The sequence below is a fragment of the Ovis canadensis genome, chromosome 2, assembly GCF_042477335.2.
Source record: "Ovis canadensis isolate MfBH-ARS-UI-01 breed Bighorn chromosome 2, ARS-UI_OviCan_v2, whole genome shotgun sequence".
NCBI lineage: Eukaryota > Metazoa > Chordata > Mammalia > Artiodactyla > Bovidae > Ovis > Ovis canadensis.
In genome coordinates, this window is record NC_091246.1 from 244371672 (window position 1) to 244398177 (window position 26506).

At 48.9% G+C, this 26506-nt stretch overlaps 1 protein-coding gene and 1 non-coding gene across 3 annotated transcripts; both read right to left on the reverse strand.

The window, feature by feature from the left end:
* Positions 1-1293: 1293 nt before the first annotated feature.
* SESN2 (sestrin 2) lies at positions 1294-24973 on the reverse strand. 2 transcript variants are annotated; one of them, XM_069574877.1, is made up of 12 exons: positions 24903-24969; positions 23788-23847; positions 18767-19387; positions 10892-10957; positions 8938-9135; positions 8300-8482; positions 7975-8187; positions 6996-7146; positions 6163-6281; positions 5373-5563; positions 3805-3949; positions 1294-3212 (listed from the first exon to the last, which is right to left on the reverse strand). In XM_069574877.1, the coding sequence occupies exons 3-12, from the start codon at positions 18827-18829 to the stop codon at positions 3126-3128; spliced, it is 1416 nt and encodes a 471-aa protein (XP_069430978.1). In that variant the 5' UTR covers positions 18830-19387; positions 23788-23847; positions 24903-24969; the 3' UTR covers positions 1294-3125. The 2 variants fall into 2 exon arrangements, with proteins under 2 accessions (XP_069430978.1, XP_069430979.1); XM_069574878.1 differs by lacking the exon at positions 23788-23847 and having other exon boundaries at positions 24903-24973.
* TRNAG-CCC (transfer RNA glycine (anticodon CCC)) lies at positions 11150-11222 on the reverse strand. The gene has a single exon. It is a non-coding gene; the product is annotated as a tRNA-Gly (tRNA).
* Positions 24974-26506: the final 1533 nt, after the last annotated feature.

A 26506-nucleotide genomic window follows, 5' to 3' on the forward strand; every position in this document is an offset into this window, starting at 1 on the left:
GATGACTGTAGAAAGAAGACAAAGTGTATAGGAACATTGCAAAAATGAAGCAGGGATATGTACTACCACATGTAAAATAGAGGAAAGCTGCTGTATAGCACAGGCAGCTCAGCTCAGCACCCTGTGATGACCCATAGGGGTGGGATGGAAGGAGGGGATACGTGTAGACATATAGCTGATTCACGCTGTTGTACAGCAGAAACCAACACAACATTAATATAAAGTAATTATCCCTCAATTAAAAACAAATTTAAAGGGAACCTCCCTAGTGGTTCAGTGGCCAAGACTCTGTGCTCCTAATGCAGGGGACAGGGGGGTTCAGTCCCTGGTCAGGGAACTAGATCCAACATGCCACAGCTGAGAGTTTTCATGCCACAACTAAAGATCCTGCATGCTGCAAATAAGACTTGGCACAGCCAAATAAATATATTTTTTAAAATACACGAATTTTTAAAAGATGAAGGGAGGAAAGGGTTACAGGGAAGTCAATCAGGGGAGGCTTCCTGGAGGAGACCTGGTTTTCATTTTGTGACGGCAGCATTAAGAGGAAGTGGGAAACCAGCAGGAGCGGTCTTCACTCTTAGTCATAATGTGGTTTTTCTGATAAGTTTGCTGGAGTTCCTGATGCCCAGAGAAGCTAAGATGATTGACCAAGGTCACAGAGCTATTACTAAATGGCACTGGTACAACTTGGAGTCACATTAACTCCTCATGCCTATCTCCTTGGTTCTGGGGAGGGAGCGAGGGAAGGGGTGAGAAACCAGAAAGAATGAAGTGACAGGGCAGGAGAAACAGAGGGTCCCCCAAGAAATTCTCACATATCCTCCTTCTGCCTCAGGAGGATCTCGGTAGTGGGAAAACAGCAAGGTGAAATGCCATGGCTTCACAATCAGGTTGACCCCAGCTGGAATCCTGGCTCTATCACTGACCTGACATGGCCTCAGTAATGCCACTTCACCCATGAGTCTCAATTCTCTTGGAAGGTTTTGCTGCAGATTCAGAGAAATGACCTCTAAGTACCCAGCCCAGGGCCAGGCTGAGTGAGAAAAATAACACAGCCATTATTATTTCACAGCACCAGGCCAGCCACAGAGGGGTGGCGGGGCTGGACACCCAAGGGACAAAAGTAGACTTTGAGTGCCAACCACTCCCAACCCTGCGGTCACTGGGCACAAGTGCTCAGCAGGGTACGGGCTGCTAGGTCAGGTCCCTGATGCAATCGCAGCTCCCTGTTTATGCTAAGAGGTGAACCATGACCCCCAGGAAATGGAAAAACAGCCCATTAACAAGAAGTACAAAACAAAACCTTGGTGAACTTTTATTTCTCATCATACAGAAATGGTAGCAAAGGCAAAGATTTCTGCACTTGACACTGCCGGTCATCACGTCCCCTCTAGAATCCAAACCCCAATGCTGGGGCCTCTTTCCTCCTGCCCAGCTTCACTGCAGGGAGGGCTTTGAGGCCGGAAAGGGGTGCCAGTCGCTCACCCATGCCTGCACGGGTATGAAATGTGGCACAATGAACCAGGCTCCTCTCCTGCCCTGCCCCAGAGAGGAGGGTCAGAAGCAGCAGCATCTTGGCCCTTGCCTTTCTTCAGTCCCCTCCCAGCCGATCGGAGGGGAGGCACCTACGACTGGAAGAAGGGCAAGGGAAGTCAGAATTCACAGTTTGTTTGCTACAGAGTGCCTGGGATCAGTCCTTGGCTGCTTCTGCCTCCAAGGGATCCACCTAAAAGCAACCGAGAAGGGACAGAAACTGGGATGGGGGTGGGAAGGTCCTTGGCAGGTAGCTGGACAGACTGACTGCAGGCAGGGGTGTGTGTGTGTGTGTGTCTGTGTGTGTGTCTGTGTGTGTAAAATCCCCAGAGGGTGTGTGTGTGTGTGTGTGTCTCTGTGTTTGTGTGTGTGTGTGTGTGTGTGTGTGTGTGTGTGTAAAATCCCCAGAGGCCCTCGGGATCCTGCAATGCGTACAGCTGGCTGCTGGCAGGCTGGGCTCAGAACCTGAGTGAAGGCCCAGATATCACAAAATGTGGTCCTACCCCTCAGTCTGTAACTGTGGAAATGGGGCTCACCTGGCCGTGACAGGGCCTACACAAGAAATCTGGGGTCTCCTGCCTGTCTCCCTGAGTCCCTGGAACCACCTGGAAAGGCTCACTTTTTTGGCAAATGTCTGTGGCAGGGCCAAGGGAGATGAGACAGCATGGGGTGCCAGCCTCCGCCAGGTAGGTCAGCTCTGGGGAAACAATCCTGCCCTCAGACACTGCCTGAGGCTCTAGGGGTGGGCAGCAAAGAACCTCACCCACTTAAAACCAAAACACAGAGAATTTATCATATAATACTCCCTCCTCATCTGAAGGCAAAGTGACCAACAGAGACTTTAAACTCTAGAGATAATCTACTTGCTTGATGTGCTTGGTCTCTCTCCTGGGGCCTCACTCCACCAGGTGGTGGAGAAAAGGGTAAGAGGGCAAAGGGAGTCAAGGGAATTGAACTAGGACTGGCATGACCAGGGAGCAAGGGGTCTGTGGGCTGCTGGACAGAACGGGCTTCTGGGGAGCCAGATGCACAGACCGGCTGTGACCCTGATTTTCACATTGATGGGTGAATGGCAGGTGGGAGGTAATGAAGTCTTGTGGAGGAGGGAGCTGGAGGAGAGGTGAAGCTGCTTGGAGTGTCAGTCCCTGGAGGTGTTTGCCCCTCTCCCTGGGGGCCAGCCAGGAACTTCCCAGGCCAGGAAGGCCAAAGTACTTGTGCTGCCTGGGCCCTCGCCTGCTGGCACACAAGTCCACGCTCAGTCCATTTTCTTTCCTGTGCCCTTGGCCTCTGAGGGTAAGGGCGGTTAGAAGGGGCTGGCACCTGGGAATCCGCTATGGTCCTCTTCCAGCCCCCGACGCCCCAGGGGCAGAGCTGAGATACCAGAGTCAGTGCGATGGTCCTGTCCATTCCAGTGAGAAGGAGGGTGTGGCTGGGGAGGCTGCACGTCACACCCCAGGCCCACCCCCAGAGCAGGGTAGGTGGGTATGGGACAGTAAGAGATTAGGGTCTGTCTCCAAACAGAGAAGTCCTTGCAGCGAGAAGGATGCCCCCCACGGTCAGCTGTTCCAGGCACAGATCTTGCACGTGAGTCAGGTCATGTAACGGGTGATGGCGCGAAGGGCATAGAGCAGGGCGGCTTGCATGCGGGCCTCCAGCAGTAGCAAGTTCACGTGGACCTGGGGGCACAGACGAGGGCTTGTTGGCAACTGATGTCACTCCTCACCATCCCCTTCCCTGCCAGAGTGCCATCATCCCTGACCACCCATTTCATCCTTCCCTTTCCTAAGGCTCTGAGTAACTTGGTGCAAGGACTGTGGGAGAATTTCAAGCTTATTTATCCCGATCATGACTAACCTCTTTATCCCCCAAAGCTAAAAACAACAGCTACCTCTGAGCATTTATTTGGGATCAGAGGTTTACCTTCATTTTCTCACTTCATCCTCCCAGTGACCTTGAAATACAGGCAGTTTTTAAATTTTTATTGTCAAGATAACAAGCTCAGAGAAGCAAAATGACCTGCCCAAGGTCACACAACTCCTAAGTGACAGTGTTATGATTTGAACCCAGGTCCTTCCGGCTGCCACTGAGGACACCCCTTTTACGGGTGAGTAAATGGGCTTCCCAGGGGGCGCTTGTGGTAAAGAACCTGCCTGCCGATGCAGGAGACATGAAGAGACGCAGGTTGGATCCCCGGGTCAGGACCTCAATGGTCCCGAGCCCTCGCCTCCTCCACAGGCTTCCATCCTGTTCCTCCCCCATGAGCCGCACCTTCTCTGAGTGGCGGAAGTGCCTCCAGAAGTGGTTGTACATTCTTCGGGTGGTCTTCTCCGGATAGCAGGCCACTGTCTTGATATAGACCTTGAGGTTCCGCTCCAGGAGCTGGTTCACCTCCCCGTAGTCATAGTCATCATATCTGGATGGAAGACCCAGAAAGAATCACTCACACCTCTGCTCCCACAGAACTTCTCTCCCCCAGCCCCACTCTGCAGAAGGGGGACAGAGAGCAGCAAGAAAAGGCAGAAGGTAGGAAGCAGCTAGAAGCTTGGTTCCTCTTAGAAAAGCAGCTAATGTCATATATCACAGGCCACTGGACTTGCAAGGGAATGCACAGAGGCCGAGCACGCTGCACTGACCATGTGGACATATATTCATAGCATCCTCGAAACTTCAGTACAGGACTGGATACAATACTATTGTATACAGTGTACTGTATTCATCAGTCTCACTTTATAGATGAAATGGAGGTTCAGAGAAGTGAAGTCCCAGGTCACACAGCTGGGAATGGAATTCAAACCCAGCTCTGCCTGCCTCCACGCTCATAGTCACCACTTTACAGCTAAGGCCATACATGGGAGATGGGGCAGGAGATCAGTGTGAATGTTTACCCTGGAGAAGGAAGAGGGAAAGGGAAAAAGGAGTTGGTAGTCATTTTACTGATGGGCAAACTGAAGCCTGTGGAAGGCAATCAGCTTGTTCAAAGTCAAAGAGCAAGTTGGTGACAAGTCTAGAAGCTATTCTGTTCCTCCCCAGTCCAGCGAGGCGGTGAGTCATCACGGATCAGTGTGGATGAGGAAGACCGGTTTTAGACTAGAGGGCAGATTTGGTAAACAAAGGTTTAGGAGCGAGGGCCATGTTGCAGAGTGGAGCAGCCTGGACCTGGAAGCTGGGCACCAAGGGAGGCCACGGTGTGCCACATATACACCCTAAGATGCCCATCATCCTTGGCTTCTCCTGGATTGGAGACTTGTGAAAGAGGTTGGCCAGCGGGAGATTGGCCAATAAAGCACAGCTCAGCCCACACAGTGAAATATTGGGTTAGCCAAAAAATGCATTCAGGTTTTTCCATAAGTTGTTGACGGAAAAATCCAAATGAACTCTTTGACCAAGCCGATACCTGACAATAGTAAGAGCAGGTGGGATCATGAATGATTTTTATTTTTTTCTTTTCATTATCTCTTTTTTTCTAAATTTACTAAAAATCAAATTTCACCATTGGGCATTTCTGTTGTTTTTCTTTATTATGAGAGAAGAACTGCTACTTAGAATGGAAATACAAACATAACTCTCTTTATATGTATATATGTGTGTATGTATGTAAGTATACGTGTGTGTGTGTGTGTGTAATCTCCCTAGTTATTCCTGGGGGTGGAATTAAAGCCTTTTAAGAACTGAGGATGGCTATTATCTTTTATAATCAGCCAAGGAATATATTTGATTTGAAGAATAGTATAGGCAGGAAGAAAGGGAAAGAAAGACAAAGAGAAAAAGGAAACAATTGTGAGCTTGGATAGAGGGCTTGTGGTACACCATGCCTGGATGAGGGGACTTTCACTTACCTGATGCCAAAGACGCAGTGGATGTAATTCCAGATGGCCCTGCGGAGCATGGAGGTATCTACTCCACTGTGCATGGCGATGGTGTTATAGGTGAGACTATAGGCTGCCTGGAACTTCTCATCCAGCAGCTGTCCACCCTCAGGGTAGAGCCGCTGGATCAGTGAATAGCCATGGTCTTCCCAGGTATAATCCTGAGAAACGTGGAAAGGGGTCAGTCAGTGAGTAGAATCCTTGGGGCCTGAGGCTGGCCAGAGAGACGCCATCTTCTGCAGCACAGCTGGTATCTCCATAGTGCCTCTCTCCACCCCCACAAATCTAACCCACTGCTTGGTCTGGACCTGAGAAGCTGAGGAGGATGCAGCTTGGTGATGACTTCCTTCCTGTGGTCAAGATCCCCTGAGCGTAGGACCTGGCTGGGTCTTTTCACCTTCAGGGTCTCCCACTTCTTTCATGGAATTACCCATTCCTGCTTGTTTGTAAAGCAATGCTGGGACTTCCCTGGAGTTTCAGTGGCTTAGAATCCACCTTCCAAAGCAGGGGACATGGGTTTGATCCCTGGTCTGGGAAGATCCCACATGCTATGCGTCAACCAAGCCCCTGAACCACAATTACTGAGCCTGTGCTCTAGAGCCTGTACTCAGCAATGAGAAGCCCTCACACCACAACAGAGTAGCCCCTGCTCACCACAACTAAAGAAAGCATGTACACAGCAGTGAAGACCCAGAGCGGTCCAAAAAAATAATTAATTACTTTTAAAAAAGCAATGCTAAGACCAGTAGGGGGAACCTACCTGGGCACGGAAGGTGGGGGGTGCCTGAGTCCCTCGCCGGGTAAAGTCCTCATATCCAAAAGTGGGGTCTTCCACGAAGCACAGCATATCTGGGTTTGCAGAGGGTTCTAGGATGTCCACTGAGGATGTCAGAAAGAGGTCACAGTGAAGCCAAGGCAAGGAGCACAGAGGCCTCCACCCCTCATTAATCATCAGTGGGGAGGGGGTGCTGGGGAACGTGTAATAGGGGGGCCCAAGAACGCCCCTCGCCACAGTGAGTGGAACCAGGACTTCGGCAGGAGCCAGGCCTGGGGGAGGTGGTAAATCAGACCCATGGTCCAGGGGCTAAGGCCCCCATAATAATAACAGCAATCCTAACAACAGTGGCTACTTATGGAGCTGCTTACCCTGGGCCAGGCTCTGTGCTCAGCACTTTGCTTCTGTTGTCTCATTTCCCTACACATGAATCCCTCATGGAGGAGGAGACTGGGACCTGAGACAGCAAGTGACTTATCAGTGGTCACACTGCCAGGGAAGCTAACAGGGACTTCCCTGGTGGCTCAGAGGTTGAGAATCTGCCTTTCATTGCAGAGAGTATGGGTTCCATGCCTGGTCAGGGAACTAAAATCCCTAAGATCCTGCATACTACATGGCCTGGCCAAAAAAGAAAGAAGAAAGGCTAGGAGGCCAGGATTTAAACCCAGGCCTGACCCCAGAGCCCATGCTCAGAACTTCTTGGAAGTGGTGGCTAGGGTGTAGCTACCGAGGTGCAGTAACATGAAGGTGCCAGCTTCCCAGCAGAGAGCGTGGAAGGAGGGGGCAGCTCCTGAACTTGGATGCCTGTGACCCTGTACCTGAGGGGGTCACCAGTAGGCTCTCTGACTTCTCCAGCTCAAAGCGGCTCTCCATCTCCTCCTGCGAGGCGCCCTCATCCCGCAGCAGGCTCTCCTGCAGCTGCCTCATGCGTTCCATTAGAGCTTCCACATCGCGGGCAGCCTCAAAGCCCTGTAGGATTGACCCGGCAGTGACCATCCGCCCTTTCTCCCTTGACTCTAGAAACCCCACACATCTTTCTCACATGCAGGGCCTTTCTGAGCAATCATGAAGGCCCAGTGCCTTCTGTGTGCTGGACGGCTCACGTGGCCTGTGCTTCTGGAAGTAATGTTTAAGCAGCTATAGGACAGACAGGTCTTCTCTGAGGGTCAGCTCCCCTCACAAGAAAGGGCTTTTGAAAGTATCTGTATTTTTAAAATACACACAAAGAAGGCCACTTTACAGAATAAGAGGCAACCTTTGTATTGTTACAGTGTTGAAAGCCAGCTGCTTTGAGCCCAAGGGGTTCCATGCTGAGGCTAGTCACATGGTTATTTCATCTCAGGCTCACAACCCTTAATGAAGAAGGAGTCTTTATTCTCATCTTCCACATAAGGAAACTGAGTTTCAGAACCAAATGACTTGGGGCTTCCCAGGTGGTTCAGTGGTTAAGGATCTGCCTGCCAATGCAGGGTGCACGGGTTCGATCCCTGATCTGGGAAGATTCCACATGCTGCAGGGCAACTAAGCCTGTGCACTACAACTACTGAGCTTGCACTCCAGTGCCTGCGAACCGTGACAAAGAGTAGCCCCTACTGGCTGCAACTAAAGAAAGCCCCAATACAGCAAGGAAGACCCAGTGCAGCCAAAAATAAATAAATACACCTTAAAAAAACAAAAGAAAAGAAAATACTTTTCTAAGGTCTCCCAGGGTGTGATAAGGAAGCAGCTGCAGACAGGGAGGGCCCCCCCACCGCCCCACCGCTTCCTCTCCCAGCAAGACTCAAGCCCCTGACTTACCCCGGAGTGGTTCAGCGAGTCCCTGCTAGGGGGTGTGCTCTGCTCACTGGGGGGTGAAGGGGCCTGGGGAGCGGGGCTGCCCTCAGGGTCCCCCTCAGGGAGGATGCCACAGCCGAACACGAAGGAGGCCAGCGAGTGGCAGTGTGTGAGCAGGACCAGGGCCTGGATGAGCTCGGCCAGGGACCAGCTGTGCTCGCCCGTCTTCAGCAAGGCCTGGAGAGAAAAGGCAAGGCCAGACTTGCTCAGTTGCTTTGCCCCAGGCTGCCTGCCAAGCCCCATCCCAGCCCCACGCTCCCCCGGGGACCCGCCTCCCTGCCCACTGCACCTGGATGTGCTCCTTGGTGATGAGCCATGGCCGATGGGCCAGCAGCTTGTTGATCTCGCTGAGCTTGCGCAGTTTCTCAGGGGCGCGGTGGAGGCCAAGCAGCCACTCAGGGTCACCGCCAGTCTGCAGGAACTCGGCCATGTGGGAGCCCACCAGGTAGGAACACTGGTGGCGGGCAGCAGCCTGGAGGTGGTGGACAGAGCCCAGGTCACCCTATTCTTCCTGTGCCCTGCTCGGGGTGGGCACCCCATGGAGGGAAACGTCATAAGCCTCACTGTTGCCTGAGAGGCAGGAAACTTAGGTTCTAACCCCAGCTTTGCCGCTGGTTGGGTGGTCCTGGCTGAGACAGTGTCTTTTTGAATGGATAAATGTCTATCTAAATCACTTTGCTGTACACTTGAAACTAAAACAACATTGTAAAACAATGATCCTCTGACATAAAATAAAATTTAATTTAATAAAAATTAAATTTCCTACTTTAAAAAATCTAAAATTCGATGGAGGGTCAGATAAAGCTAGGGCTCTGCTCTGAGCCTCCTCTTCTCCTATTTGTGGAATCAAGCCCCCAGCAAAGAGATCTGAGGGCTGCACCCCACAATGAACCCACCCCTATGAAAGTCAGGCTCAGACCAGCTCACCATGATGGCGATGTAATGGCGCCAGGAATTGGCCAGGGGCCCATCCGTGTGCAGCAGCAGGTAGTGCAGGCGCCAGAAGCTGGTAAAGTAGTCAGGGTGCAGACCCATCACCACGGCCAGGTTGTCCACCCGCCCCGAGGACATCAGTGCCTCCAGCCCCAGGTGCTGCTCGAGGCTCTCGGCTCCCTCCTGCAGGACCTGCCAAGCAAACGTGAGGAAAGGGTGACTCCCTCGTGCCCTCCCCACCAGAGAAACCAACATATTCACTGCATTCATTGTGATTTTAATAGCAAGAAACTGAAGACAACCACCATGTCCAACAAAAAGGAGATCAGCGGAGGAAAAGATATTTCATTAAGTGATTAACAAAATACTTATTGGACACTTTATACAATAGTAGTCGATACTTATACAATGCTTGCTATTCAAACAAAATATACATATTGATTCATTTAACCCTCATAACTATGAAATTAGAGACTAATTTTCTCCAAGTTTAGATAGAAAGACTCAGGCACAGAGATTAGAATACAGCTTCTCCTACTTTCATAGAGCTTCTTTTTTTTTTTTTGGCCACGCCACGTGGCTTGTGGGATCTTAGTTCCCCAACCAGGGATTGAACCTGGGCCCTTGGTAGTAATGGTGCAAAGCTGTGCAGTCATTGGAAGCAGATGCAAAACAGTTCACATTTCTTGAGTGCTTTCTCCACGCCGGGTCTGAGCTTGGAGCTTTCCCTGTCTATATTATCTCATCAGTTCTTCCCAACTTCCTGTGAGGTGAATAGGATTATTTTCCCCCACCGACACATGAGAGAATCAAGGCCCAGAGAAGTTTCATTCTTGGCTCAAGGTTACAGATCTGATAAATGAAGAACCAGGATTCAATTCCCAATTAAGTTCAAAGACTATTTCTTTCCTCTCTTACAGAAGAAGAGTAGTTATTTATCAATGAAAAAAAAAAGATAAGAATATCTGAGTTTAACATTCTGGGCTACAGCAGGTGGCTGTGTGCTTTCATCCATTTACAAAGGGTGAAAGGAACTGGAGAGGTCAGACATTTGTTAACAGCTCGTTAACTATTTGGCCTACACATTTAGGAAGGCAAGGAGGACAAGGAAATGTTTGTCTTTGTTCAGTGAAGGCCAAAGGAAAAGAAGGAAACGATTATTTTTTAATTTGTCTGTGTGTGTGTTTTGAAGTTCTCCCCACCACAAACCCCCTACTGGAATGGCAGTTTTGTGATGGCAAGGAGTTTTGTTTGTCTGTATCCCCAGCACCTAGAACAGTGCCTGACAGATTAATCATTCAACAGACACCTGTTAAATAAATGAATGCATGATCTGACTCAGTAGATGAAAGATGTCTCTGATGTATTATGTGAAATAACAAAACATAACAACCAATGAGAAAAAAAACCAACTCCTCAAATGAACAACACTAACAAAATCATGTTACAAACTATGACCTTGGCTCCAAATGAAAAGAAGTCTGGAAAACAGTGGCAAATGGTTAACAGTGATTATCTCAGTGGGGTTGGGATTACAAAAACTGAAGTTTTCTGAAACACTGGGAATTTTAAAATAATGAACATCCATTACACTTGAAGTTAGAAAAAAAAACCACTTTAATACATGTACATTCAAGGGTGAGAAGATAACTACAGATAGTTCCGCCTTCTTAAGGAAAAACAAGTCTTGTTCTGGGAACCATAAGTTTGTTCATTACCTAGCTGTGTTGTTAGCATTTTATCTCTTGGAGCTTGTTTCTTCCCAGTAAAATGGGGCTGAGATGCCTGCTTCGAGCAGAGCTGTTTTGTGGATTAAATGAGTCAGCAACCTGAAGGGGTAGTTTCAAAGCTGCAATTCAAGAGACCAGAAAACCCCACCCACCCACTCAGTGCCCCATGTCCTTTCCTCCCAGGGACCAACAACAATCCTAACCCCTGCCAAGCTTACCTCCTCTACTGGAATGAAGGCACTGGGCCCTCGGGGGCCTCGTCGGACGCGGCTCTCTCTCTGCTCCTTGAAGGAAACACATCATGGTCAGTCAGAGGTAAAAGGGAGGACTGAGAAGATAGTTCTTTCTCCTTACCACAATAAGGAGGGGCCACACTGAGCTTTAATTTTATTTTTAAATATTTATTTATTTGGTTATGCCCGGTCTCAGTTGAGGCACATGAGATTTTTGATCTTCACTGTGGCATATGGGATCAGTTCCCTGACCAGGGATCGAACCTGGGCCCCCTACATTGGGAGTGTGGAGTCTTAGCCACTGGACCACCAAGGAAATCTCCACAGTGAGTTTTAGAATCACTTTTCTGGTGCACCAGGAGTCAGGTGGAGATAGAGAGCAGCTTGGTGGGTGGAGAAAGGGTAAACAAGCAAGAGAGCTCACCCCACAGGCTGAGTTCTTCAGGAACTGGGAAGGGACCCAGGAGTCCTCCTACTGAGTTGCAGGGGCTGGGGCAAAGGAAATTATATAGCCACAGTGTTGCACTTTCCCAGGAGGCCACCTTTTGGTACCGCTGGAGAACTTGTATGAGAAACTCCCTTGTTTATATCCTGAAACCAGGTTACCAAGCCTCCTAGATTCCTATGATATAGCTTCACTGTCATTTTTTCATCCACCACCACCGAGTAGACACCATTGACCCTTGTCTGGACCACCACCCACTGCCTCACCAATGGTCTACCTGCCTCCACAGCCCTGGCCCCTTCTCCATCCTCTCCCAAGACAACAGAATGAATGAATAAATAAAGCATCCACCCGCAACCCCACTTCGGGGACCAGAAGCAGATCTAGTGAGTACATGACTGTGGTGGTTACTAACGAGGGCAAACTTTCAATAGCCAGAGTAAACTTTCTCGAGTGCAAATCTCATCAACTGGCTTAAAATCCTGCCTCCACCTCCTGTTGCCTTCTAGATAGTTAGTGGCTCAGATCCCTCTCAGGGGTCACACCTTTTGTGGAATTAACTCCATTTTCCAGGGTCTGAGCACCTTCTTCTGACCCTCATCTGTGACCCCACAATTCCCAGTGCTTTTGCTTCTGAAAGCATCACCTTCTAATGATCTGATTTAGGTCTCCGTATTTCCAGAGTACATTTTGTGAAGAGCAGGGCCAGGTAATTCACACTAGTCTGTGAATGAAGAAACCAGAGCTACATGGAGGGCAATGCTAATGGCAGCAGCTGTATCTTGACGTGGGTGTAGGAGCCTCTATGGAAACCACCAATTTTATGTACTCATTTGTTTTGATACCTGGGCGGCAGGGGTTGGGGGCAGGGGTTGTCTTAGCACTGGCTTTAGAAACAGTTTATCCAAGCCAGAGTCATATCCTCACTGAACAGAGATGATGTCACCCTAACTCACCCCTCCTCATACCAATCTAGACTTAGTGTTAATCGCCAGGTGTCCAGAGACTAAGGATAAGTGAACCTTCTTTTTCACATAGCTAAAAGCCACCCCATCACACACACATTGGAAGGACTGAAGCTGAAGCCGAAGCTCTAATACTTTGGCCACCTGATGTGAAGAACTGACTCATTTGAAAAGACCCTGATGCTGGGAAGGATTGAAGGTGGGAGAAGAAGAGGACGACAGAGAATGAGATGGTTGGATGGCATCACCGACTCAGTGGACATGAGTTTGAGCAGGCTCCGGCAGTTGGTGATGGACAGGGAAGCCTAGTGTGCTTCAGTGCATGGGGTTGCAAAAAGGTGGAGAGGACTGAGGGGCTGAACTGAAAAGCCCCCTGAGGGAGGCAGAGCTCTGGGGCTCTGAAAGACCACAAAGGAAAGAACAAGGGTACAAAAGTCCCCAGTATGAGTACCAATTCTGTTGCCACTAACTTGCTGTGTGACTCCGAGAAAGTCACTTAGACTCTCTGAGCTTTAATCTTGGACAAAGAAGGCAGTTGGGCTGACTGCTCAGGTCCTTTGCAACCCATACTTCTGGGATCTACCAGACCAGGCTGGTCCAAGTCTGGCTTAGAAACCAGCACAATCCCCAAGCACTCCTGTTTCAGCTTTCCTCCTCCCTCACCAAAGAGAAAAAGCCTAACAGCTCTGTCTGGGAGATAAGGATTGCTGACTCCACAAACTGGGCCTCCCCGTCAGGCGACCTAAGGACAGACAGAAAACCACAGCCAGGTGTGGTGGGGAAGGGCAGGAAGGAACTGGGGGGGTCGGGCGGGGCGGTGGGGACAGGGAGGGCCCACCAGGGTACTAGGTAGGGAGGGCCAGAGAACAGTTTCGGGAAGCCCCTCCCTCTCTAAAGTCTGCCCCAGGAGCTCTCAAAGGAAGAAACTGAGGCCTGTGGATCTTTACGTGATAGGTCCGGATCTACCAACGTTATCGGCCTCAGTGAAGATGATGATAATGATTTGGACAATAAAGCAGAGTACCCTTAAAAGATAGGGACTGTTGACACAAAATGCCTGGGCTCAAAAGACAACTCCATCCCCTATTATCTGCTAGCAATGTGAGCCTCAGTTTCCTCTCCAAATTATGGGGTAATAATAGTACCTACTTTCACTGGGTAGTCATGGGGATTTAATGAGGATAATGCCTATGGAGGCCTTACCTCAGTACCTCTATCACAGCAAGCACTTAGCAAGTCAGCGATCATTAACCTTATTGTTATTTCAAACAAGGGCTTCTCAACCCAAGCTGTACAGGTAGAATTCCTTTGAGAAGTTTTTTAAAAAAATACCAATGCCAAGGCCCAGCAATTCTAACTTAATTGGGTGGGAAACCTGGCATAATTTGCCAGGGAGGGCCATTGTTTCACTCCATTCATTGATTGCTTTCTCAAGTATAAGGCACTGCGCAAAGTGCTTTCCAGATAGAACCAGAATTAATTCGTTCATTCGAAAGAAAATTTTTTAAACTATTTATTTATTTATTTAGGTGCACTGGGTCTTAGCTCCAGCATCAGGAATCTTTAGTTGTGGCATGTGGGATCTAGTTCCCTAACCAGGGGATTAAACCAGGCCCCCCTGCATCAGGAGCATGGAGTCTTAGCCACTGGACCACCAGGGAAGTCCCTTGACAAATATTTTTTATGACTACGTTATAGGCAGCAAGAGTACCAGAGTGTAAATTCTAGGAGAGTGTAAATTCAAAGGAGAAAGACAATTAAACAAATGATGAATAGGATTTCAAATCATAGATTCTATAGAGTAAAAGAGCAATAAAAGAGTGTATAATGGGGTGGAGAAGTATGTGCAGTATTCCAGTCCTAGACAGGGGAAGCCACTGAGGAGACAACCTTTAAGCTGGTATCTAAATATCAAATATGTAAATGAGTTGATGGGCCTGTAAAGGGCCTATAGAGATATAGGGAACCAGCATTCCAGGCAAAGGTAGCGGAAAGTTCAAAGCCCTGAAGGCAAGACTGAGTAGATTCTAATCCAGAGTTCCAATACTCTGCATGCTTCCCCAACCCAGACACCCCAAACCTGAGAGGAAGTGGACAGAGCAGAGGCCCACCGCCAAGAAATGACACCTCCAAACCAGCCCTTCCCTATTTCCTGGGGTAGGAAGTCAATAATAATGGTAGGTAACAATACTGATTGCCATGGGCTAAGCCTTTATTTCATGTGCACTTGAGGAGTTCCCATTTTACAGATGGGGAATAAGGTTCAGAGAGGTCAGGTCACTCAGCCAGGAAAGAGGTAGCAGGGTTAGGATACAAATCAGATTTCCTCAACTGCAGAAACTATTCCCATTCTGTAAACTTCTTAAGGTCTCAGTGGCCCCAAGGCTTTGCCTCTGGGGTTCACCAGGAGTGAGAGGCTCCTTCTCCCTGTCCACATGTCCAGGGGATCCACTGCCCCAGTAACAGCCCTAGTTATCCTGCGTTGTTTCATACCTTGAGAGCACGCCCTGGATCAAGTTCCCTGTTGTGACCCCAGTACTTAGCACAGCAAGTCCAATAGAACTTTCTGTAGTGATGGATATTGTTCATCTGCACTGTCCAATAAAGATGGTAGCCCCACGTCACTTCCTTGGTGGCGTCTGTGCTGGCTCAGATGGTAAAGAATCTGCCTATAACACAGGAGACCCGACTTCAATCCCTGGGTTGGGAAAATCCCCTGGAAAAGGGAGCAACTACCCACTCCAGTATGTTTGCCTGCATAATCCCGTGGACAGAGGAGCCTGGTGGGTTACAGTCCACGGGGTCGCAAGGAGTCGGACACAACTGAGCGACTAACACTTTCACATACAGCGGCCGAGCATTTGAAATGTGACGAGTGCAGCTAAAAAACTGTTTTAAATTCAATAAAATCTAATTTATCTAAATTTAAATAGCCACATGTGGCTCAGGATCCATGTTCACACACCTGATAAAGGCAAGATCCCTTCCCTGACTATATGGATGAAGAAGGGGAGACGAGAGTGGGGCAGGTGACCCACCTAAGGCAACACAGCTACGGTGGGGCAGAGAAAAAAACCAGTGAGTTTCAACTGAGAGGACCACCCAGGGCAGCGAGAACACTGAGGTCAGTTAGCTGGGAGGTCACTCAACTGAGACGGAATCAGGATGGTTGCGAGGAGAGGATCAATCACTTCAGCACTCTGTGCCTGGCTCCTGATTTACACGTCAACTCACAATTCCCTTTCATATTAACTCTGACACTAGCACACTGGTTACATTTAATTTCATAAGTTCGGGAGTGGGAGTAGGGGTCTCTTCTGCACACAAGGAAAGATTAAAGTTCCAAAGGTTAAGCCACAGCTGACAAGTGGCCAACTCAAGATTTGAATTCAGCTCAGTCTGGCTTGCAAGGGTTCGGCGTGCCACCCGGATCAGCCTCAGCCTTTATTCCTGGTAGGCCTGCCATCTCCAGGACTGAATTACAGACTCTTTTGAGGTTACTCTGCCAGCTGGGCATGGGTAGAGACTTCCCTCCCCGTGGGCTGATGAATTCAAGATACTTGCCTGGGTTTACACTTGAGAGGGAGTCAGAGTCCTCCTTTGGGAGAGGCATGTGTGAGTGGTGCCATAAACTCATCTCCCCACCATGATCTGGCTGATTGCTCACAACCACCTGGAGGGAAATAGGTCTTCTTATCCCTTCTTCAATCCTAAAGGAAATCAGTCCTGAATATTCATTGGAAGGACTGATGCTGAAGCTGAAGCTCCAATTCTTTGGCTACCTGATGCAAAGAGCCAACTCATTGGAGAAGACCCTGATGCTGGGAAAGATTGAAGGCACAAGGAGAAGGGGATGACAGAGGATGAGATGATTGGACGGCATCACCGACTCCATGGACATGAGTTTGAGCAAGCTCCAGGAGTTGATAATGGAGAAGGAAGCCTGGCGTGCTACAGTCCATGGGGTCACAAAGAGTCAGACACAACTGAGCGACTGAACTGAACTGATCCCTTCTTCAGAGACAGCTCACTGAGGCTCTTTTGGAGACCTGTTCCAGACAGGCAAGCTCAGATCTGACTTCAAAGCCTGTGCACAGTTCACAAGGGTCAGCTAAGCCAACAAGGGCAAATAGTTACGAGCACTTATTAGGTGCTAAGAACAGTGCTGGTGATGGGGCCTACAGTGTTTCCAGTCTAGCAAGGTACACAGACAAGAAATGCCTGATTACACAACTGCTACACTATAACTGGGATAACAGCTCTTGCAATGAAGAAGGGGGACAGGAAGCAGGTATGCAGAGGTGGGGAAGGAAACACTTTCCTTGAAGCAGTGATGTTTCAAGAGCTCAGGAGGGCTCTGAGAACACACTAACAGTACTAGAGTGAAGTGTCTGAAGGCCTTGACTTGTGGGTCACAGTATGAGAGTTGAGGGGACTGTACATTCCTTGTATGTACTTGTATGTACTTGTCCAGCTTCCCTTAGGGCTTGGGCACAGGGCTCTGTAAGTTCAGTACCCTACTGTCTTCTAAAAGATTCTGCTTAAAACAGACATCTTCCCAAGGTCCTCTTTTCTTGAGAGAGAAGAATATGTAGAAGGGGGTCTGACATTACCAATTCCCCCACCCCTTCTGTTATTGACAGCTAGCAAGCTTCCATCTAAAGGCCCCGCCCTCGGAGTCGGCCCAGTCCACCTGGAGCTCGCTTTTCTCCCCATATCACTTCCCAGACGCTGTCCCAAAGAGAGATGAGCCAACATTCGCCTCAGGAAGGAGGGGCGGGCTCAGACACCCCCTTGCAAGAGACACTCTGGGGAAGGGGAAATACATGCTGTGGCCACATTCTAACAATACCTAGCGTGTTTGACGCAGGACTTAGTTGCTATGCTCCAGGCATTGTGCACTGGCCTTTGCATGTCTTCTCAGTTAACTCTCCCAACAATCCCTCGGAGACAGGGCCAAACCCGATGGAAGGAAGCTGCTGATCAGAGAAGGGATCCCTTGGCCAAGGTCACAGAGCAAGAAAGTAGGAGGGCTGGGGGACATAAACCGGGGACACACCTGCTCTAGTGCCCAGGTGCTCTCAATAAAGAAAATTATTTCTATTTTTTTTTTTTTTCACAAAGAAGGAAACTGACTCAGAGAGTAAGATGACTTGGTCAAAGTCACACAGCTGAGAAGAGGCAGGAGCAGTTTTCCTTCCTTCACTTGGGCTCCTAAACCATGCGGGGGTGGGGTGCGGGGGTGGGGTGCGGGGGTGGGGGGGTGGTGGTGGTGGTGGTGACAAGCTAACAGAAAACCGAGGACTCCAAGAAACCAAGCTGCTCAGAAAAGTGCAGCCATTTATTCCCAGGATCACAGTTCAGGACTAGCACAGGTCTGACTCCCAACCCCAGTAAGTAAGACACCTGCACCAGGCTCCAGGCCTGGAAACCAAAGAAACAAGCAAAACTCCCTGCTGAGCCAACCACACTGGGAAATCCTAAACATACCACAGCCAAAGAATGAGCTGCTTTGCAGGGTGAGCCAAGGAAGCCTCTCCACAGCCCCTCCTGGGCCTCAATTTCCTCATCTCCTAAAGGAGGGGTAACAGTATAGCTCATATTCTGCTAGTTTAAGTCCTGAGGACTCAGAGAAAAGGCAGAACCGGAGCCTGCCATCCAGTAGGTGCGTAATAAACAAGATGTTCATGGTCCGTGGTGGTGGTAATGGGGCAGGGGGGTGTCAGATTGGGTGCAGCCGTATTCCCAGCCTTACTGTAAAGGCAGTCTCTGCAAAACAAACTTCTGGGACGTCAGATCAGTTAGTAGGGCACAGCCAAATCGGCGCTTGGCTTTGGGAGCCGCGGACAGGATTTTTCCCCTCTGCGAGCTTTCACCGCGGCATACCCGGCAGTCCGCCAAGGCCCCGGAGCTCCCGCGCCCTCAGTGCAAATCGGAGGTGCAGGTGGGGGCGAGGGACGGGGTCGACCTTCGTGGGCCAGCACCAAGTACTCCCATCACCGAGCGGGGGCACTGGAGCCGGTACACATCCTACCTAGAAACGGTTCCTCTAGCCCCAGCCTAGAGGAAGGGACCTGCGGAAGGGGGCGGGGAGGAGGAGTGGTCCGGCCGCTGCGCCGGGATTTGCCTGGACTTGAACACTCCCTAGACGAGGGCCCAAACCCAAGATAACCTCGAAAAGGCTCCCCTCTCTCTGGCAGGGAGCCTGAGGGAGCCGCGGAGGGCTCTACAATCCCTACCCCATCCCCGCCCCCCGCTCCGGGGAGTGGGGAGGAGGCGGAGGCAGAGGGGGCCGAGGCTGCCGGTTGATGCAACCCCACTCCAGGTTACGCGCTCCATTCCCCCTCCTCTGGCCGAGGGGGCGGCTCACAGACTCAGCTCGCAACAACCCGAAGCTTGGACGCGGCTCTGGGTTCGAGGGAAGAGTGGCGTCGCTCGCCCGCTGCTTACCTCTCCAGCCCCGGGCAGGTAGCCCTTCAGCTCCGCGCGGCACTCGGAGTCCGCAACGATCATGGTGTGCGCCAGGACCCAGACGCGGCTCGGCGACCGCCCGTGCACCCGAGGGGCTTTCAGACAGACGCGCGCGGGAAGCCGGGACTGGGGGCCGCTGGGGGAGCTTCTAGAGCCCGCGGGGGTGTCTCTCGGGGTTCCAGAACGCTCCGAAAGCCCAGGATCCGGGAACAGCCTCCGCTGCGCTGGACTCTCCGCTTGTCTGGCTTCTGGAGGGGTGAATGGCCTCGGGATTGGCCGCTGCGCAGGGATTTTCACGGTCCGGAGCTCCTCGGGAGTCCGCAGTGGCCAGCGCTGCTAGCGAACCCAGCGCTCCTCAGCATCTCCGCCTCGGAACTGCCAGCGCTTGCCAGGATCTGACACCAGCAGAACCGCTCTGCCCGCTGCGGTCCCTGGGGAAGGGCGGGGACACAGAAGCCCCTGCACCGCAGCCAATCAGATGCCTGTTTCCCGGGGAGGCGGGGGAACACCCCCTCAGGAGCCTGGGGCTCAGCCAATCAGCACCGGGAAGCTCCCGGGGAATTCTGGGAGCTGTAGTCAGCCTCCGGCGAATGCTGCAAACTTTTGCAAGAGGCTTTAGTCAGAATGTTGGCAATACCAGATGAGAGTGACAGCCCCGCAGAGTCACTAAAGCTGCATGATGAAACGGGACTTCACCGGGCTGGGCCAGAAACACATGGGTGTGAAATCCCTCCCAAGTATGTTCTTCAGCTTTTCGGTTCCTGGAGGGACTGGTTCGGGTTAGGAGAGGTAGTGCTAATTACAGAGCTGACCGTCCGATCTTTGGAGATCGGAGCACACAGCCCTGTTCTTCTGGCCTCCGGGAAGGCTCCACCTTAGAATGTACCAGACACAGGGAATCCAGCTTATTTCTGGAGTCTCTGGAGAAGCCTTCATTCATTGGAATCTCCTTGGCAACTTCATGTCTAACCTCAAACCCTGTTGCTGCAGTTTCCCCTATTCTGCTCCCTTGGGGCCTCCCACCTTGCCTTCTCTCCCCTCTCTTCTAAAAACTTTGTGACAAGGTATTCTACTGTCCCCCACCCCACCCCCACGCTCCCTTCTCTCTCTGGCCACTCCTTCTCTGACTCTTCTTTCTCCTCCCACCTCCTGGAACGTGGGTGTTCCCCTAGTTTCTGTTTTCATCTTTCCTCTCCCCAGGCACACTCTCCCTCCCCATCTCATCCATTTCCTGGCCTTCAACTCTCCATTTGGGAGAAGTCGCTTCTACCAGCACCTCAAAGCTGACTTCATCTTCTTCTATTTACTTCCCACAGCCTCTTGACAGTTTTTCTTCAGAGCTCCACTTTTTGTTTCAAAGTTAATGTTTACCAGGGATAGAGAATCCCAGCAGGAGCTCAAGTGGACTGAATGACCTCCAACAGCCCCTCTGAGGCTTCCCAAGCCTGACTTGGTCAGACTCTTGAGAGAGGTAAATTAACCTCATTCTCAGCCAAGCTGAGACCCTTGAGCTGGGGCTCTGTTATAACACTTACTACAGTCTACCTTGTGTTGTACTTTTCTGTGGACATGAGTTTTGATTATAAGCTCCTTGAGGGCAGGGTCCACATCTTGACATCGTTGTCTTCTGCCTTGTGCCACCTAACAAAATATCCTGCCAATAACATGCCCTTGTTGACTAAATCTTCCTTATTGAATTCCCCTCTAAGTCACCCTCCTCAAATATGTCAGGTTCAGCTTTTACTTTTAAAATATACTCTGTAATGTCAAATGTTTAGATTAACTTTACAGGTATTTCATCAGTCACAGAATGAAGGTCCAACCCCTATACTGGCATTCAATATCTGCCAAGATCTGCCTCAATATATCTTTTCTAACCTAATCACCTGCCACCTTCATGTTCCTTCTTTGATCTTCAAGCCTTTCTCTCTGCAAATCTCTGGCCACTGAACTCTAGCCCAGAAATTAATGCCTTTATTAGTAACTGTGGTCTGAATGAAAGCTTTAAAATGCCACTTCCTCAGTACTCTTGCCTGGAAAATCCCATGGACGGAGGAGCCTGGTGGGCTGCAGTCCATGGGGTTTTGAAGAGTCGGACACGACTGAGCGACTTCACTTTCACTTTTCACTTTCATGCATTGGAGGAGGAAATGGCAACCCACTCCAGTGTTCTTGCCTGGAGAATCCTAGGGATGGGGGAGCCTGGTGGGCTGCCGCCTATGCGGTTGCACAGAATCAGACACAACTGAAGTGACTTAGCAGCAGCACAGCAGCATAGAAAGTATTGCTTTTTCCAACAGAGCTGTAAATAAGCTCTACCACTGTTTAACTCCTCAACACATTGTTTCTACATTTTTGTACCATTGGTCTTCAAATTTGATGCAGTCTTGTTATCCTATTTGCATGTCTTACCCCTTCCCTGCAACCAGCAGTAGAATGTTACTGACCACATTTGCAAAGTGAGGAAACCCAAACTCAGAAAAGTAAAACTTTGTGTCAGGGTCACATACTGTCTTCTTTTGACTGCACCAGACTGTGTCAGAACTCCCTGAAGGCAGGAACTGTGTCTTATTGTTTCTGTCTCCCACTAGCATGTAGTGAGTCCGCAGTTCAGTTCAGTGGCTCAGTCATGTCCGACTCTTTGCAACCCCATGGACTGCAGCATGCCAGGCTTTCCTGTCCATCACCAACTCCCGGAGCCTGCTCAAACTCATGTCCATTGAGTAGGTGATGCCATCTAATCATCTTGCCCTCAGTTGTCCCCTTCTCCTGCCTTCAATCTTTCCCAGCATCAGGGTCTTTTCTTATGAGTCAGTTCTTCGCATCTGGTGGCCTAAGTATTGGCGCTGCAGCATCAGTGAGTCCTTGGGAACTACTTCTATATTAATGAGTATGAGTTGCCATCCTCTGTAGAATGACTCTTTAGAACCTTCAAGGAAATGACTAAATCATTCCCAAGGCTTCACTTACAAAGTCAGTAAATTTGTGAAAAGCAAGAGATACTGATATTCTCAATTGAATGAGATTTTGTGACCCAATCTCCTTTGAAGGAAAGCTTGGAAGGAACACAGATACTACTACTTACTGAGCTCCAAGGATAGTCCAGGATTCATCTGTTATCTCATGTAATTCTCACCACAATATCATGAAGTAGGCATTATGCCCCCATCTGACAGATGAGGATACTGAGGCTTGAGAGGTGTGTTGGCAAATGTCAGACAGCTTAGTAATATATTGAGTAAGAATTCAAATCTAGACAGGAATGACTCCAAAGCAGAAACTCCACTGCATCACCAATGAAAGACCTGAATATGTAAGAAGCAGGCTGGCACAAGGAACTGATGTGTAAAGCAGAATTCCAATATATTAATTGGGAGTGAGAAACATAATTGTTAAGTGGCTCATAATTGATAGGCCAGAACCTCTTTATACCATGAAAAGCCAAATTATCATCAGAAAGTAGTTAGGCTAGTTGGAATCTGAGCAAAACAGAGCCAGTGAAAAGATGAATCACTAAACCACCTCCACAGCAAACGTGCTGGTTGGGGCTCAGGCTTCTTCCCTCACTCTTTCATTCACTAAACATTTATTGACCATCTAGTGTGTATCAGGAACTGTGCCGGACTTGGAAATCCAGCACTGAAGCTTCCAGCCCAGGTGATACTGCCAAGTTTGTTCCTCCCCTCCCCCATGGCTCATATTTTTGGTTCAGGAAAGATCCACCTTCTGTTGCCCTTCTCTCCACTCTTGCATCAGCTCTGTTGAGGCCACTGATTGGTCAAAGCTTTCTTTTATTCCTCAGTCAGATTCCAGTCCTGAAGGTACATCTAGATGCTATTTGAAATGTTTCTGAGGCTCCTTTAGCTTCAGACCCTCTCACAGATTTTAACCCTAACGGAATTCTCATCTGTTCTGAATTCATTCTTCATAAATTAATTTTCTAATCCCAAATGCAATATGATAGAATATTTTTATACCCTGACCAGATCTGGGGCTATGATTTATCAACTCAGATATAATTTTCTGAGCTCTTATTGTTTGCCACACCCTCCCCTTCCATTTTAGAATATCATTTTTGCCTTGAGGGAATTTCAGGAAAGAAATCCAACTCCAGGTGACTTATTTGACAAAACCAAAGCAGACTCAATCTCTGTGGCTCATTCACACATTCATTCATTTAATTACAAATTCAGCAGGCATTCTGCTAGGTGCTGAGGGAGGGCCTTCTGGCTGACAGGTCCTGAGCTGTCAAGCTATACAACCAAAATTGACATTGTCCCCAGGAATTGTGCATTAGGGGGCAGAACAGCCACAGACTCTTGAAAGCAGAACCAACCCTCTCCGAAGAGCCCTGCCCAGGAATCAGGCAACTAGGGTTCTAGTTTTTAGCCATGTGATCCAAAGTGATTTTTTTTTTCAATCTCTTAGGATCTATTTCTTCATCTGGAAAACAAAGGAATTGAAATAGCTCTAACTCTCCAGAGGAAGTGTGAGAAGAACTGGTGTTGGGCATTACATATAATTCAGGTACCTTGATTGTATCCTGAGGACAGAAATCTTCAGATTTCAAAAAATTCACCCCTCTTGGATTTCCCTGGCAGTCCAGTGGTTAACATTCTGCCGCTTCCACTGGAGGGGGTGCGAGATGATCCTCGGTGGAGGAAGTTCATCAAGATGCGGCCCGAAAACCCCAATAAATTAAAAACAAAATTCACCCCTTTTAAAAAATAAAACAAAATCTGAGCTCCAGTTTGGTTCAGTAGGCTGTGAGCCCTCAGCGCACCCTGCAGGCAGGACTCTGTTATAGCTCAGAACTGGCTGGGGAAAAAGATAGATTTTTGAGTTCCCAGAATTGTCAGATCCTTAAAAGAGGCCAGGCAACAGCTAAGACTATGAGGATTCCCTTGCTGCCAGCAGGAACCAGACTTCCTGGAGACCACCCCGCTTTCCTCTGCCCCCTGCCCAAATTCACTTCATGTTATCTTGACTTACTCTCTCACCTTATAGGCAGGAATCCTGAAGTCCAGAGAGAAGGCATTCGCCAAAGGTCTCCCAACAAGCTGGTCAGAGAGCAGAATTTAGAACCTTGGGATCCAGGCCCCCAATTAGGGCCACCTGCAGACTGCGCCAAGAGCCTCCCATTTCCAGAGAGAAGTGTCTTCGAACTGGAGTTTTGCTCACCCTCTCTCCCCCTGTCCTCCAGGCCCCGAGGTTGTATATATTCCATTCGCAGACAATCACCCTGAGGCCTATCACTGGAGCAGTGCCCCAGAGCTTTGCCACCATCCCTTTCCACCTCTTCCTACTCTCAGAAGCCTTTTGTTATCCACCCCTCCCCTCCCACAGTTGTACTTGGAAGCAGGATGTCAGAATTGAAGGGTCTAGTTCCAACACTTTAGAGCTGTGGGAACATGGTCAAGTCACTTCACCTCTCTGAACTTGTTTCCTGTTTCGTAAAATGGAGCTATAACGTTTACCTTCAGGGGTTATTGTGTGGATAAGAGTTAATGCATATGAGTCTCTCAACCAGGCTTGATGAAGATTAGGTGCTCAATAAACAGTAATGATCATTTAAATAGTACTTAACTGTGGTGTCGGAGAAGATGCTTGAGAGTCCCTTTGACTGCAAGGAGGTCAAACCAGTGAATCCTAAAGGAAGTCAGTCCTGAATATTCATTGGAAGGACTGATGCTGAAGCTGAAGCTTCAATACCTTGGCCACCAGATGCAAAGAACTGACTCACTAGAAAAGACCCTGATGCTGGGAAAGACTGAAGGCAGGAGGAGAAGGGGACGACAGAGGATGAGATAGTTAGATGGCATCACCAACTCCATGGACATGAGTTTGAGTAGGCTTCAGGGAGTTGGTAATGGACAGGAAAGCCTGGTGTGCTGCAGTTCATGGGGTCGCAAAGAGTCGGACACGACTGAGCGACTGAACTATACTGTTCTTATTTTAAAGTACCTAGCTCAGTGACTGGTAGATAGTCGGGTGTTCAAGAAAGTGGTCATGACAATTACATTTAAAACTCTGGAGCACGAAGCTTGGCATTTAGCAGGGACTGAATAAAAGAAGGTTAGTCATGTTGCTTTTTTGACCCAAGGGCGCCCAGTACCTTTGCGGTCTAATAGTCTCTTCCGAGCCAAAGCTGCGGCGCCTTCTTTTTGCTCAGCAACAGGCTCTCCTAATGAAGACCGCGGCTGCCAATGAGCAGGAAGGTGGGCGGGGCTGTCTGGCAGCCAGTAGCAGCCCGCAGCGGCACTCGGGATAGGCCCAGGCTGGTTTCCAGGCCGCTGAGGGAAGCATAACCCCGAGCCTGATTGCTGGGCGTGAAGGGTCTCCAAATTCTTCTCGCTAATCAACTGGTCTCTGATTGGTGCGGAGTGCGGCGGCCCGCCCCTCCCTCCGTCCGATCCCGCCCCCAGGGGAGGGGAGAGGACTACGCCGTAAGCTTTCCATTTCTTTTTTTCACCCTTCTTTGCTTTTCTTCTGTTAATCAACTTTTGGTTTTAGTTCATGTTTTTCCTTTCCAAATTATGTAACATATATTATTGCAGAATACTGGAAAGTACAGAAAAGGATAAAGCTACAAAAGAAATAACCCGAAATGATATCCCCTCCCCCCCTTTAAAAAAAGGTTTTTGACGCTTTCTACCCTAAACCGGTATTACTCCTGTTCATTGTGAAAGTGTAAACCTAGAAACAACCAAAATGTTCATCAAAGAGGACTGGTTAAAGTAATAAACAGATTGGTCTACACAGGAAGCATAATGCCGCACAGAAGCAGAAGGAGATAGCTATACGCTGTATTGTAGGTGCTCTACGTGAAATGAAAAGATGTGCTGAATTTAATGTTAGGTTAAAGCAAAGAAACAAAAAACAAATGCACAGTGATACCTTCAGAATGATGTCGTAGATATGTCGGTGATTACACAGAGGCAACAAAAGTCTGGAAATAGGTGCAGTTTGCAACAAACTGTTAGGATCCAGTTACCTCTGAGGTAAAGGGGTAATAGAGAAATTAAAAGACTTTATACACTACACTTATTTAATAATCGCTTAAAAGCCAAGATGTAGTACATTTGTAACTTAAAAAATAAAAGATACTTTCAAAGAACTGAAGTTGGGGGAGGGGAAGGTGGTAGAGAGAATCCCTTTGAAATTCTAATCCTACTACCAAGAGAGATTCAATGTTAACACATTGGCTTTTATTTTTGCATATATTTATTATATATAAATATAATGTTACTATTATATACTAATTCTTTAAACTATGTTTATATTTACAGTATATAAATTATGTGCACTTCCCAGGTGGTTCAGTGGTAAAGAATCTGCCTACCAATGTAGGAGACCCAAGAGCCTTGGGCTGGATCCTGTGTCAGGAGGATCCCCTGGAGAAGGAAATGGCAACCCACTCCAGTATTCTTGCCTGAGAAATCCTGTGGACAGAGAAGCCTGGCAGGCTACAGTCCATGGGATTGCAAAGAATCCGACACGATTGAACGACTAAACAGCATAAAAATTATGTATGGCAATGGAGCCTGCTTTTTCTACTTACTATAATTCATGATGATTTTCAAAAATTAAATGTTCTTTAAACTTAATTTGTTTAAAGTTCATAATAACGTGATTTTACTGATAGGTTTTCTTTTTTTTAGTAATTTTTTTTTAAATGAAGCTCTTGATGTTTTCATGAAGGTTCTTGATGTCTTGTGG